Raw genomic sequence first — 12894 nt, 5'->3', positions numbered from 1 at the left:
TCAAAGGGATAGCTAGATTAACCTCAGAAGCAGTTCATAGGATTGTTAGTGATCAGAAGCCAGGGCTTCAGAGACATCACCCAAAAATTAAACAGCAATTTCTGAAGTTGACTTGAGAACTGCTTAAAGCAAAATGCAGACAAAAATAGCATGGGCATACCAGGAAGCAGCTTTGCCTAAAGCAGCTCTCATGCCAAAATGCCCTTTGACTTTTTAAATTCAGGGGTTATAGGGGGTTCTACATGGGGAAACTGTTTCAATGGGATTTCGTGAGAAGTATCTAAATGGGAGGGGTGCACACGCCTTTCGTTCCCTGTTTGTCAGTTTGATACTGACGGCCCTGCAGCACTAAGGCAGAACTAGTGCCGTTTGTGATGCATTTTTAATTATTTCATCAAAACTGAAGTAACTTGGCACAAAAGGGAGTTCTACGCGTTCCCTTCATTGAAGTTCATTGAGCTATTTTTTATCCTTAAAAACACTCTTGAAACAAATTAGCAGAGACTGGGAAAAGCAAGGTGGGCAGCCTTGAAGCATCCCTCAGGGCATTTACCTTTTTACAGAAGAATTTTATGTTTAAGTGTTTTATGCATCAGCTGGGATTGAAGAGGCAAAAGATATTAACAGACATGGAAGTTCTGTTTGTTTTCCAGCACAGAGTATGTCAAGCTGCTTTTGTTAGTGCATGCTAAATGAAGCCTTTTGGCAAATGTCCACATTTCCACTAAGGGAGGGGCACAGCTGTTCTAAATGGAGGGACTCTGTTAGGCTTAAATGCTGAGGCACTTGCATGTTGGGTGTGCATAATAGGATTTGTCGGTGGAGCGATAGAAGAGCAGAGCTAGTTACTGTTACCAAAATGGACTGTTTACTTGGACTCCTCTATTTCTCCCCACCCCACCCAAAAATCTACCGCCAACATTTTTGGATAACAAAGCATTGAGCTAGTGAAGGCTTCAAAGCATCTGTAAATCTCTGACCTTCTAGATTGCAGCTGTTCTTCAAGGGTAAACTTGAGGTGCCCTTTGAAAATTATGAATGTAATAAATACAGTAATAAGTATAGGGAATTGTTGCCAGGTGGGCCACAGAGAATAGGTACTTGAATTTGCCTAGTGGTTACTATTTAACTTGATTATAAGCTTGTGGGTTTCACAAGGCCCTTCAGATATTAAGTCATCCCATGCTACTCTTATATAACTTTGGTGCATAAGAAATCTGAGGGTGTTTTCCTTTTAAAAAAAAGCAACCCCAAAGTTCTCACGTAGGGTTTTTTTGTGATGTAAGCAAGTGTGTGTATGTGGGGAAGGAGAAAATGAATGGTGTATCATCTGAATGCAGTTGAACATGTGATTTGGATCCAAGGGTCTCTAGCATGACTGAAATGTCACTTCAACTCATGTAAGGGGGTAGAAAGATTGTCCTCTGAGCCTCTACACCAGGCATGGCCAAACGTGGCCCTCCAGATGTTTTGGGACTACAATTCCCATCATCCCTGACCACTGGTCCTGTTAGCCAAGGATGATGGGAGTTGTAGTTCCAAAACATCTGGAGGGCCAAGTTTGGCCATGCCTGCTCTACACAATATCTCACAAGGTAGGCTTTTCATAAAGCACTGAGCTGCAATCAGGAAGAGAGAGCAAGATAGTCCCATTTCATGAGTAGGACACCGCTCATGTGTCTTGCTATCTAAGCTGCAGTATATGCTTTTGGGAGAAGCATACTTTTAGACTTCAAAAAAGTTCTCTGCACTCTTATACATATTGGCATTTGTCAGGAATAAAAAGACGTCATTCAGCTGAAATAACTGATCAGAATCCATGTTTCTATTGGGTCATCTTATGTACTCAGGAATTTTTTTTATTGGGTTGGACTGTTTTGTGCATATTGGACTTAAAAATGCTTGTCTTTGTGTTTCTTTTATTCTTGCATCCCCATGGTCCCCATGACTGCAATCTAAGAAAGCTCCTTTCAGGATGTTGCCCCACAAGAAATACATAAAGTAACATAAAGTACCTATCTGTAAAGTACCTGCTTCTTAGCAGTATGAGAAACAGGAAATCTGAAAATAGTTTGATGCACTAAAAACATTGGGAACCCTATTTCCACATCTGCTTTTGAGTATCTACCTCATTTTAATGTTAAATTGCACAGTCAACCATAGAAGTTGTAGAATAGTTTAAAACTTTACCTGCAGTGCTTAAGACCAGGAGGCAACTCATGGTACAAAAAAAAAAGGGGGGGGGGACATGGCCCTTTATTAAATTCTGGCCTGAACTTGTGCTGTTCTGAATCAAACAGTCTTAAGAAGAGACCTTGCATAATCCATTCTCCTAGACAAAATTGTGCTTAACTTAATGGATTGAAATGCATGTTTTGCTCTTTCCCAGCAGTTTCAGCAGCAGGTGCCTGATGTCGTCGAAGTTCAATCTTTCTCCAATGTAAGAAACCTGCAAAACTTTGCCTAATCTGGGAAGCAGGCTGACTGCTGGGGTTGCTTAGTGTGCAGTTATTTTCTGCTTTCTTGGTGTTTGTGTTTTTCCTTTGCTGGGTTTTGAAAACATTTGAGTCTGTTCTGGTGCTATTTGTAGAGTCATATAAAAGTCAATGTGCTATATCAAACATGTTGTAACTCATATGGTTATTGGATAAAAATGCTTTTTCCTGCTGGAGGTCTTTGACATTTAGACATTATGCTACAAGCTTACTTCTATAAAATCATACTGAGGGGATGTGAATTTAATGTCAATTTTTTAGAGGTAGCCCATAGAGGACCCAAAAAAAATGAGAGGAGTGGCCTTTCATTGCTTTTGAAAAAATTGCTAAAACAAAGCAGTGGTGTCTCAACAGGAGTAAATCTAACCTATTGCTACTTTTGTTGTTGTTTACTTGTTGTAGTGCAATTAATGTGCATGGTACTTTCCTCCCCCCAAAGTTTACAATCTAAAAGTTGATGCAGGAGAAGTGAGATGAACAGGGAAAATAAATGATTGTGTCTGTTAAATGTCCTTAGGCATTTGCTCATAAGAAGCAGTTCTACATTAATTTGGTAATTTGTCAGGGATGTCATCTTGAGATTCAGTCTTCTCTTTCATAATAAGTTGATTTTATTATGGTAGCATAAGATAGCAGATCTTATGAAGAAATACCTCAGAAGTCTATTTCCACTGCTGTAAAAGCGCATCTTAAACTTGATAACTTAAATGAGATGTGCAGTAACTTGATATGTCAAGGTTTGTGGGTTGAACAGTGCAGAACTAAATGGAGTATTAGATATCATTGTCTTGCAGGAATTGGGCATAAACCCATCAACACCATTTGCCACCCATGTCTATTCCTAGACAGTATTCCTAGGTCTTTGAGCATACAAACAAACCCAAAGAAGCTCCTCCTCCTCCTTCTTTCTCCAGGATTGCACAAGAAGTGCCTGGGCATCAAGCTCTGTAGGTTGAAGATCTGCTTAGATGTTGGTACATAAGACCACTTGTCAAAGTACTTTTAAAAAGATGTAGAGGTTGTTTTTTAAAAAATAATAATATCCAGAATGTGGCATTGACTGCAACAATGGATTCCTTTTTTTGAGATATAAATGCTTGGGAGCATCTACATGAACCTGTAGTTCAGTTAGATTGACTGGCTTCTCTCTTCCTGGTTGAAATGTACTTTAAAATACTGCTGCTATCTGTTCATGGTTTCCAGCTCATCCTAATGTCTTTGCAGGCTTTCAGTAGAAGCAACTTGGTATTGGGTTATTTGCCTTGAAGGTTCTCTTCTTAGCTGGAGTGGCATATTCTTTATTGGTAGTGGGGAGTTTCTGTATTTTAAGGTGAGATCAGAGGAATAGATTATTCTATAGTATGAACAAATGTTATCACTTTCTTGCTAGTTATCAGCTTGGTAAGATGCTTCTATAGATTTCTCTCTCTTATATTTACCATGAATTTATTATTTCCAGACAACAATACAAATCTCTTGGACGTGTAGCTTTATACAATTATAGGATTAAGAAGCTCTCTAGTCAGGTGTTGCTCAATTATCACTAATAATTTCTTATGTTTTTCAGATTGAAAAAATAATGAGCTCCATTGGTGAAGGCATTGACTTTTCTCAGGAACAGCAGAGGATTTCAGGTACCATACTGAACTGCTAAAGGGTGTGAGTCAATTCAAACAAGTGAGAGAGCAGTACAAAAAGTTGGGCCCATTTGGGACTTACCATTGAGGAACCTTGTATTTCTCAACCCCATAGTTGAGATATGCAGCTATCTTAAGGCTTCCCTTTAAGACCAGAAATCCAGATAAGAGGCAGCAATTTGCTATTCTGCAGTCCCTGATTAGATGGGGATATCCATCAGCATTTATCTGCCAGCGGAATGGCCAGGGTTGGGGAACTCCCTGGAGTAAATTTGAGGGTGTGGAGTTTAGAGCTGTACGAGGGAGAAGAGAAAGCCAGCTTTCATGATATTGGATCACCCCTCCCCATGCTTAATTTAATGGACTGGCTACCCCTCCCCCTTTACTACAACTCCACTTTCACTGCTGCTCATACCATACATTTTATCTGACCCCAGTTTTGCCTTCCTTCACTTATTTAGATATTTGTTTGTTTGATTCTGTTCATGAATTACTAACCATAAAGTATCTCAAAATGATTTAACACACTAAAAAAAAAAAATCATATATGAAAATAGCTTTAAATCCAGTACAGATTCAGACCAGGATAAAGATCTCCACTTAAAAGGCTTGTTGAGGAAGGAAGCACCTCTATATTTTGTTATGTGCTGCGCACAACAGAAATGGGCTCTGTGTTCAGAGAGTTTACAAGCTTTGGTGGGGTTAGGCAAAAAGAGACTACAGGGCAAAATGCAGCAAGAGCAGGGCTTAAAAAAGATCCAGTACAATGGATTCCTTGTAGTTTTATCTGCTGCCTTTTTTCTACTTAGGTCTATTTGGCTCTTTTTTTCTTTCCTTTTGTATAGTTTTTATATTGCATTTTTAAACATTTTAAATACTCAGGGGGAAAAATACCGTCTGTAAAAAAAGAGGAGAAAGGGAGGAGAAGAGGGTGGGACACAAAGCACTTTTCAAGCAACCTTAAACCATCAGTATAAAGGGCCCATATATCTGATAATTTCCTGGCTTGATTTCATTCATGAAAAATCACTTTCTGGATCTTGATTCTTGCATGTACATGAGCTAGAGCCCTACTTGCCCTGGGAAAAGATGCCTTTTATACCAGTTTCCTCAATCCCTTGCCTTCTTTCGTGGGCAACCTTGACTGAGAATTTCTGACAAAGGTGGAAGACTGCATCCTAGTTCTGCTCCCACCCCCATCTTCTCCAGCCTTCAACAGTAATTTGTAGCAACATGAAGTCCTGAAGGTGGCATCTTCAAGTCATTGAAAAAGCCTTGCTGTAGTAATTAAAGCACCATTTTCATCAGATTGCTTTAAGGAGTCTTGTAGTCTGGGGCAAGAGGAAGGAGAATAGCAAGGTTTTTTCAGCAATACTTCCTCATATAAGGAGTAGAGAATAAGTGATTTTTAAATTATCAGGAGTTCATCTTTGGTTAAACCTTGTGGCAGCTTGTGGAATATTTTAGTACAGTGTTTCAAAAATGTGATGCAGAACAAAACAGCAGTGACAGCCCATGGCAAAAACATGAAAACATTCAGAGGTGCTGCTGCAGACTGACTTGCTTTTCAGAAAACTACCAGAAACGTTCCAAGTTTTTACAGCTCATTAAAGGGTGCTAAAATAAAATAAAATAAACCACACATTTGCTTCCACACCTGGAATGGAAGCATGAAGTAAGAATGTGGATTGAAATACAGCTACAAGCTGTAAGCTACCGCTTAGTTCTGATAACCCCACAGGTCCTCAGAGAGAAGACTGTTATACCCCCTTGCCCCACCCAGTTTTGCAGAAGCATTTTAAAAAATCTTAAATGAGCCTAAAGTGGTGAAGAAACCACAGAAACAGTCCAGTGAGGACTGATCATATTCAGCAGCCAAGGAATTTTTCAAAGAAAAAAAGCAGGAGGAGAGAGAAAGGGGCATGCCCTGTTTGGATGAAATGGCTGGCTGGACCTCTGAACAGAGAACTTGTATTAGGAGGGAGGGGACACCGCAACATCTTGTTGCAGTTTCCACTTTTTTTTAACGTTATAAAGCAAATTATTTTTACAACAAGTAAAGATAACAATATAAATAACAACTCTTAAAGAATGCATTTTGGAAATAGGTTATTTTTCTAAGATGAAGCAATAAATACACCATTCACTTTTAAAACTTCTTTTCCCTGGTTGAGAACTTAAAAAACAAAACAAAATCCATGCCAGGCCAAACAGTATAAGTATTTAGCCGGGTATATCTTTCATATTTGTAGCAGACAACATAGAAACAAATATGTAGTGCTATACATGAACCTCATACATGAAGTCTCATCTGATACCACAGACTTTTCAAAAGTGTTGCGTTGACCTATATGTTAATGGAACAGCTTATATAAAAAAATTTTATAGGATCTTCTACACAAGCAATACAATACAGGCCAAGCACCTAGTAATCTATGCAGAAAAGACTGCAAGGTGGGAGTCACTTATTTCAATGTGGGTTTTAAAGAAGACCAGTGTATTTATGTTCATCGATCTTCCTTGTTTGGCAAAATTGCTTTTTCTGTAATTTGGTTGACGCAGAAAAATGTACTTTCTGGCAAATCAGTTAAACTAAAACAGATCAGAGCTGCCATATATAATTTGCTTCTGTCAGTCGCCGTTGCCCCCCCCCCCGGCACTCCATAATGCTGTTCTGATTATTTGTTTATTTTAAAATATGAATTTATCAGCAACCTTTCGTTCTTGCTGGCCCAGTTCATGTGTTACAGTAAACTACAGCCAATGGTTCACTGTGAATGCGGACATTGCTCCTGCTTCAATTCTCCCTTACATCAAGTGGGAGCAACTAACTACAATCATTGCCTTCGCATTATGTCCTACCTGGGGATCAAGATTTGTTTGCTTCCAATGAACCATGATTGGTAAGCCAAGAACAAATATTGGCATAACATCTTGGTTCATTTGGAGTGGAACAAACAATGATTCCTGGTTTGGATGTAATGCTAAGTCACGGATTAAGGTTTGTTGCTTGCGCTGGCTAAAGGAGAAGTGAAATAGGAGTCTCGTGTGTGTCCACAGAAAGTGTATGCCATTATTGGAGCACATTACTGGAAGTCATTCAATTTTCCTATAAAATGACCTGATCTGACTATGTGACTGTAGAATACAGGTTATACGAAGGAAATTTGCTGGAGCTGCAGTCCAAGCAGATCCTTTCTCTCCTTATTCTGTAACAAGTTCAAGTTAAGGAATCATTTTCAAATTAGTTTAAGTTTCAAAAGAAACTATCAGGCTGTTCTTTGGATTGGATTTCCGACCTCAGCATATTATGCCCCTTTCTGAAGAGGCTCAGTAATTGGTCCTGTTCGTATAAAGAAACCCTCCCTCCTTGCTTGCCTGCCTGCAGCGATCTTTTCAACTTACCGAAATTTACTCGCTTAAATTGGATAAATATTGCAAATGTGTAGCTGTGCGCTTAAATTTGTCATCTGCTTTTAAAGGCATTTTGTGATACATATTTTTATTAATGGACAATGTAAGTGGAGGAAGGGTCCATTGTGTTCATAGTCATAATTCTCTGATACAGGAGCAATGAACATTCCAGGAAATACTGCATAGCATTCAGCCTTGCTGAAAGTGGTTCTTTTTACATAGTAGAAATAACAATTGCCTAGTGGAAGGAACTGATCTGAGGCCTTTGGAACTGTGCCACTCCCAGTAACATAGCCTTTAGGCTACATGTTTATGTGTGGCCCATCAAATGAGACTTGCTTCTCCTACTGAGTACTACCATTAGAAATGGGTTGTCCCTCTCCTGCTTGTGTGGACCATAACACTCTATATTCTGTTGTTCAGTGTCACTTAGACTGGTGGCAGTTAGAACTTCCCGGTGTCGCTCGTCAAGTTTTTGTTTCGTCATTTCCGATCTCACTTCAAAGACGTGAATTCCTAGGGTTTGCTTTTCCTTTAATTCTAAAATTAGAAGTGAGCAAAGGGCTATTCACAAGTCTACAGGTATACTCAAAGCATGGAGGGCGGAGGGGGTCATGCTAAATGGAATTATGGCAAGGAATCCTATACATGTGCAGCTGAGTTCCTGCTGATATAGAAATTCTGCATGCACACAGCTCCCTTGCCTATGTTCTGAGCAGCATGTGAGTTGGTGCCAGGATCCACTTAAATAACGGGGGCAGCAGGCACAGTCTTCCTTTTCCTTCCACACATTGGGGTTATGTGTGAAAGGGTCTCTTATGTATGTCCCTTGTCTCTGTTCATGTACCAGTGACTGAGGTAACCAACCTTTAAATTTAAAAGGCTTGGGGTCTTCTTGCAGAGACTTTGGCAGAGGCTGTAGACCTTTCTTTCCTTTGGGATGTGCGGATGCCCTGTTCAATATACTGTAAACTGCTACTGCCGAGATGGGATTCTAAAGCTTTACAAAGAGTGAGCATTCTGTCCCAATAGAAATGTGCTCACTGATCCTTGTCCATGAACATTTTCACTAGCACCACTGATTAAGAAATCTATTAAAAGGGCAACACATCCTCTGAAACCTATCTTTAAAAGGGGTCTGCTACATGAAAACAAAAGCATTTGTTTTTCTGCAACAACTTGGCCTCAGGCCTCTATTTGTAATATAAGGTTTGTATACTTTCTATCTGGTGTTAATCCACTTAATATTCTTACCCTTCTACTTGAAAAAATTACTGTGTTGGAGCAAAATGGCTTCATGGCATAAAATAACCCTCTCTTTGCTGCAGTTTTTTTTTTTTTGCAAGAGAGGATTCCCTTGGCATGGAGAGGTTGTATATAGTGTGCTGGTTTTATAGTGATTTCATCCGTCATTTTATTACCCAAAGCCAGAGAAGAATGAGTGGCCACTGCAACGGCAGTTTGCTTACATAAGTCTTGTTGCATTAGAGAGAATTTGGTAGCTAGTTAAAAAGTATAGCTAAAATGTGCTGTATTGTGCTGCACAAAAGCTCATTGCAATTTGCATCCAGTTCATTATTTTAAACACTATAGTAAAGCTGACAGTATTATTCAGTGCAGTGAGTTAATACCTATTGTTCTTTTTGAGGATTGGCAATTGGCACCAATGTTCTCCTTTTGGTACAGATTGGTACAGACTAATGGCTTCCCAAACCACTGACTAGGATCCACTAGTGGCCTCAGTGCCACAGCCTGTCCAAGGCCTCCTCACATGCCTGCCCTACCCCCTAGCCATGCCACTGCATTTTGGTTGGACCAGTGCCAGCACCCATGCTGAGTACAAGTGATTGAGAAGCAGAAGTACAGTGAGGGAGGAGGGAATGAATGTCTCCCTCCTCTGAGGATAAAGAGCCAGAGGGAGGTGTTGAAGGAAATGAGAAACTAAGATAAAATGCTGTTGTTAATGAATATTAATAATAAATAAAATGGGAATAGAAAGGAAAGGGATAAAAGAAGAGAGCTGTTATAGGAGGGATGAATGAAAGAGGACCAGGAAGAAGTTGGCATGCGGAGGTTAGGGGTGGGGTTAAGGTCCAGTTGAGTGTGAAAGCAGAATTGGAGAAGAAATTACAGGACATGACTAAAAATAGAGGCATGTGGAGGTGAGATGTGGGGAAATATAAAAGAGTAAGTCTTCTTCATGTAGAGCCTCTGGATCAGCAAATTCTACCTAAAACGAGGAGACTGTCACAATACCTCCAGAGCAAATGTCTGTGCTTAGCTTGAGGAAACCTGAGCTATGAAACACCTCACTGCAGTGAAAATGCTGTGACAAATAATTTAGCAATTTCCAAAGATGGATGATATATTTGTAGAAAATGATGTCAGTAATTGCCACCTGATTATGCCAAACTGCCTCTATCTGCCACCATTTTGAGATGGGCTCTGCCCCTGCCCCACCATTTTGTAACTGGTGGACCTCAGTAATTTTCAGCTATCTGAAGCAGGCCCTGGGGGTGGAAAGTTTGAGAGCCCCTGGTCTAGCCTTTTCTTGGTGGCTGTAGTTGATATGTTTTCAATTTAGCACTCAAGTTTGCATTAAATGCACTAAATGCATTCTCTAATGCAGACCATGTATCAAGATACTGTCTGTTTATGTCTAGGCACATGCCCAAAATGAATGAGTGGTTTCTCCAGTAGCCATAGTCTTATAGTGATGTACAAACATGAAGGTACAGTCTTGATTATCAAGGTCATTTTGCTTTGCAGCCAGAGGGTTGCAATCCCATTATAATAAACTGCTACCAAATCTAAGGTGCTCAGGGTTAAACTAATGTAATAGCCTTCCTGGTGGCCAAAATGTTTTGGTGCTGCCTGAGTGAGCTGTCCCTAGTTAAACACAGAGGGTAGGATTCTTTTAGCAGAAGCCCTATGCAAGGGCTTCTGCTTGGGCAACAGGGCTTTCCACACAGCATCTCCAAAATTGGCTTGGGGTGGATGGGAGAACCCCCAGAACAGTGCATGAGGAGGGAGGATAATTTCATTTGGCAAACTAGTTCCAACTGGCAAATTCTAGCTTAATTCTCTTTTGCCATGCTATGCAAATGCAAAACACTTTAGACTTAAGTGGAAAACTATGAAACTGTCTTCATCAGTATCACAACATAAACAATTTCTTCAGACTCTCAAACTTGAAATGGAGTTGTGTTTTGATTTTGACTTTATATTCCAATAGTTAGGTGTTGGAAACTATACTTACTACAAAAACGCTGTTTAGGGCCTTTGCGTATATTCTGGCTCTGGTTTTTGAACATCCAAGCTAAAAACTTTCAGGGCCTTTGTACACTGCTTCTCCCAAATAATTATGAGGGGGGTTTAGTAACTTGACTTCTTCATCCCCCCACAATGGCAATTCTGTTCCCCAGTAGCTTCACAAAAGTTGCCTTTGGTGTAATAACTACAGTATCTGATCAGATCCGTGAAGGCAAAGCATCTTTAATAATCCAAGACGAAGCAAATGCTACATGCAGGCATATAGAAAGCTGGTGTAATATGTTTGTTTCCAATTGGTCTGACTCCCTTCAGTCATGCTTACCTTTCAGTATCTGAAAATCTCAGCTCACGTCTGATAAATTAATCCCCACATACTGTATCCGTTTTATGCTGAAAAACCACACCACATGGCTCAGGGTAATCAAACAAATTTTGAAATTGCAATTTGAATATTGCAAAGCTGCCGTCTTATTTCTCTCTCCCTTGCCAGCTTCTGTTCTGAAACCTGATCACTGCTTCTGCTGGGAGGGGTGTGAGCACGAGGGGAGGGGAGGGAACAGCCAGTGAGAGAGCGAGAGACGTTGCAAGTGTGGAGCTTGCTGCCTTTAGACAAAGCAGTCTGCTGCAGCTCTCTGAAAGGGACACATGCTTGCCTGGGAAAATACCAGAGTCCTTTTGCCTGCTTATGGAGTAGAAAAGAATCAGCCCTGGATAAGGAAAGAATCTCTGGCCAGCAAGAGCCTGCTGCTTGGAATTTGGGGATATAGATGCTGTCCCTTTGCCCAGGCTTTGTCAGAGAAGGGAGGAGGAAATCTTTTGTGAGTGCTGCATCCCTTGTGCTGCAGTATGCATTAAGAAGGCTGGCCAGCTCCCGAGCACTCATTAACACTGACTTGCTTAACAGAGGATCTTTTCTGAAGGCCAGCGTAACAGGATCTCTAACCCCTCGATTGTTCAGATAATAGCCAGCACTGCATTGTGTAGGCAGTCTGGAAAGAAAGGGGTGGAGGCTAGTTTAGGATGTTCAGAACTTCTGATAACCACAGGGTTCAAAGACTGCAACCCCGGTGTCTTCATCAATATTTTGCAAATGCCCTTCAGTGACGGACATGCTAGGAAGACTGAGAAAATTCTGCGTGACTTGCATAGCAATTCCTCTGAGGACTGCAAAGACGTGGGCTCTGAACTTTCCTTGCTTCATCAAATATCACCAGTTCTGCACAGGGAAAGTAACAAGTTCCTAGACTCTCCTCTGATGTGTGGAGGGAAGAAGAGGCGTTCCATATAGCTTCTACGGGGCTCTTGGAAGAATTTATTTCTGACTAACCAGCTGAAAGGAGGTGCCAGGACATATCTAACCCTATCTGCTGCGGAGAAAAGGGGAGGGGGCGTGTTCATCTTGCTTGGCTTTCCTCACCCCCTTAAACCAACGAGCTAAGATGCTTTGTTCTGAAAGCTGTTCATTATCTCAGTAAGGAATTTGAAGGTAGTACTTGCCTTTAGTGGAAGAAAATGAAGGACGGGCAAATACAAGTCAACAAAGAACTGGCAGGAGCAGGCATGTTGGGTGGAAAATGAGCTGACCATTTATCTTTTTGCTCAGACTGGATGCTCCGGTATACTTATTTGTTCCAGTTTAGATGTTGACGCTGGTTCCCAGCCCAGATCAGTCAATACCGGCTGTCAGGATGTCATGCATCTGGATAGATGATAAAATGACAGTGGCAGGACTTCCAAGCTCAGGCTTGTTGTCCCTCATGCTTCCACTCCTTATAATAAAATAACAAAGAAAAGCCCGTACCATGGTTTGCCTGTTCCGGGACTGTTGGGGGAAAAAAAGTATAAATCTTTATTCTTCTACTGCAGTTTGTCTTTTTTGTTTTTGTTTTTATTTGTCTTGCATGTCTTCCTTTGGACAGCTGTTCACTAATCTGGCTGCTGCTGCTTTTCTGAACACCCATCGTGTCTGTTTGTCTCTCTCAGCTGCATGAAGATGTATTTTCTCTCTAACTGCTTTGCACCTCCAGTGCTAACAGTCTTCCTTACTGGCCTGTTGTACAAGGTAATGCATCTGA

At 40.7% G+C, this 12894-nt stretch overlaps 1 protein-coding gene across 13 annotated transcripts in view; it reads left to right on the top strand.

Moving 5' to 3' along the window:
• The window catches only part of LOC308479373 (ankyrin repeat and SAM domain-containing protein 1A-like), a 114728-nt gene that overhangs the window by 64437 nt on the left and 37397 nt on the right, over window positions 1–12894 (top strand). For 8 of the 13 annotated variants that reach the window (XM_081010025.1, XM_081010022.1, XM_081010016.1 and 5 more), the window contains 2 exons: window positions 2390–2440; window positions 4063–4129. In XM_081010025.1, coding sequence (XP_080866151.1) covers window positions 2390–2440; window positions 4063–4129 — 118 coding nt within the window. The remainder of the gene's footprint in view (window positions 1–2389; window positions 2441–4062; window positions 4130–12894) is intronic. The other 5 variants (XM_081010024.1, XM_081010026.1, XM_081010020.1 and 2 more) reach the window with 2 other exon arrangements.

Source organism: Podarcis pityusensis, assembly GCF_964106645.2.
Source record: "Podarcis pityusensis genome assembly, chromosome: 6".
In the NCBI taxonomy this organism is placed as follows: Eukaryota; Metazoa; Chordata; class Lepidosauria; order Squamata; family Lacertidae; genus Podarcis; species Podarcis pityusensis.
Note: the sequence above shows the minus strand (reverse complement) of the source record. Positions and strands in the feature narration are given on the sequence as shown.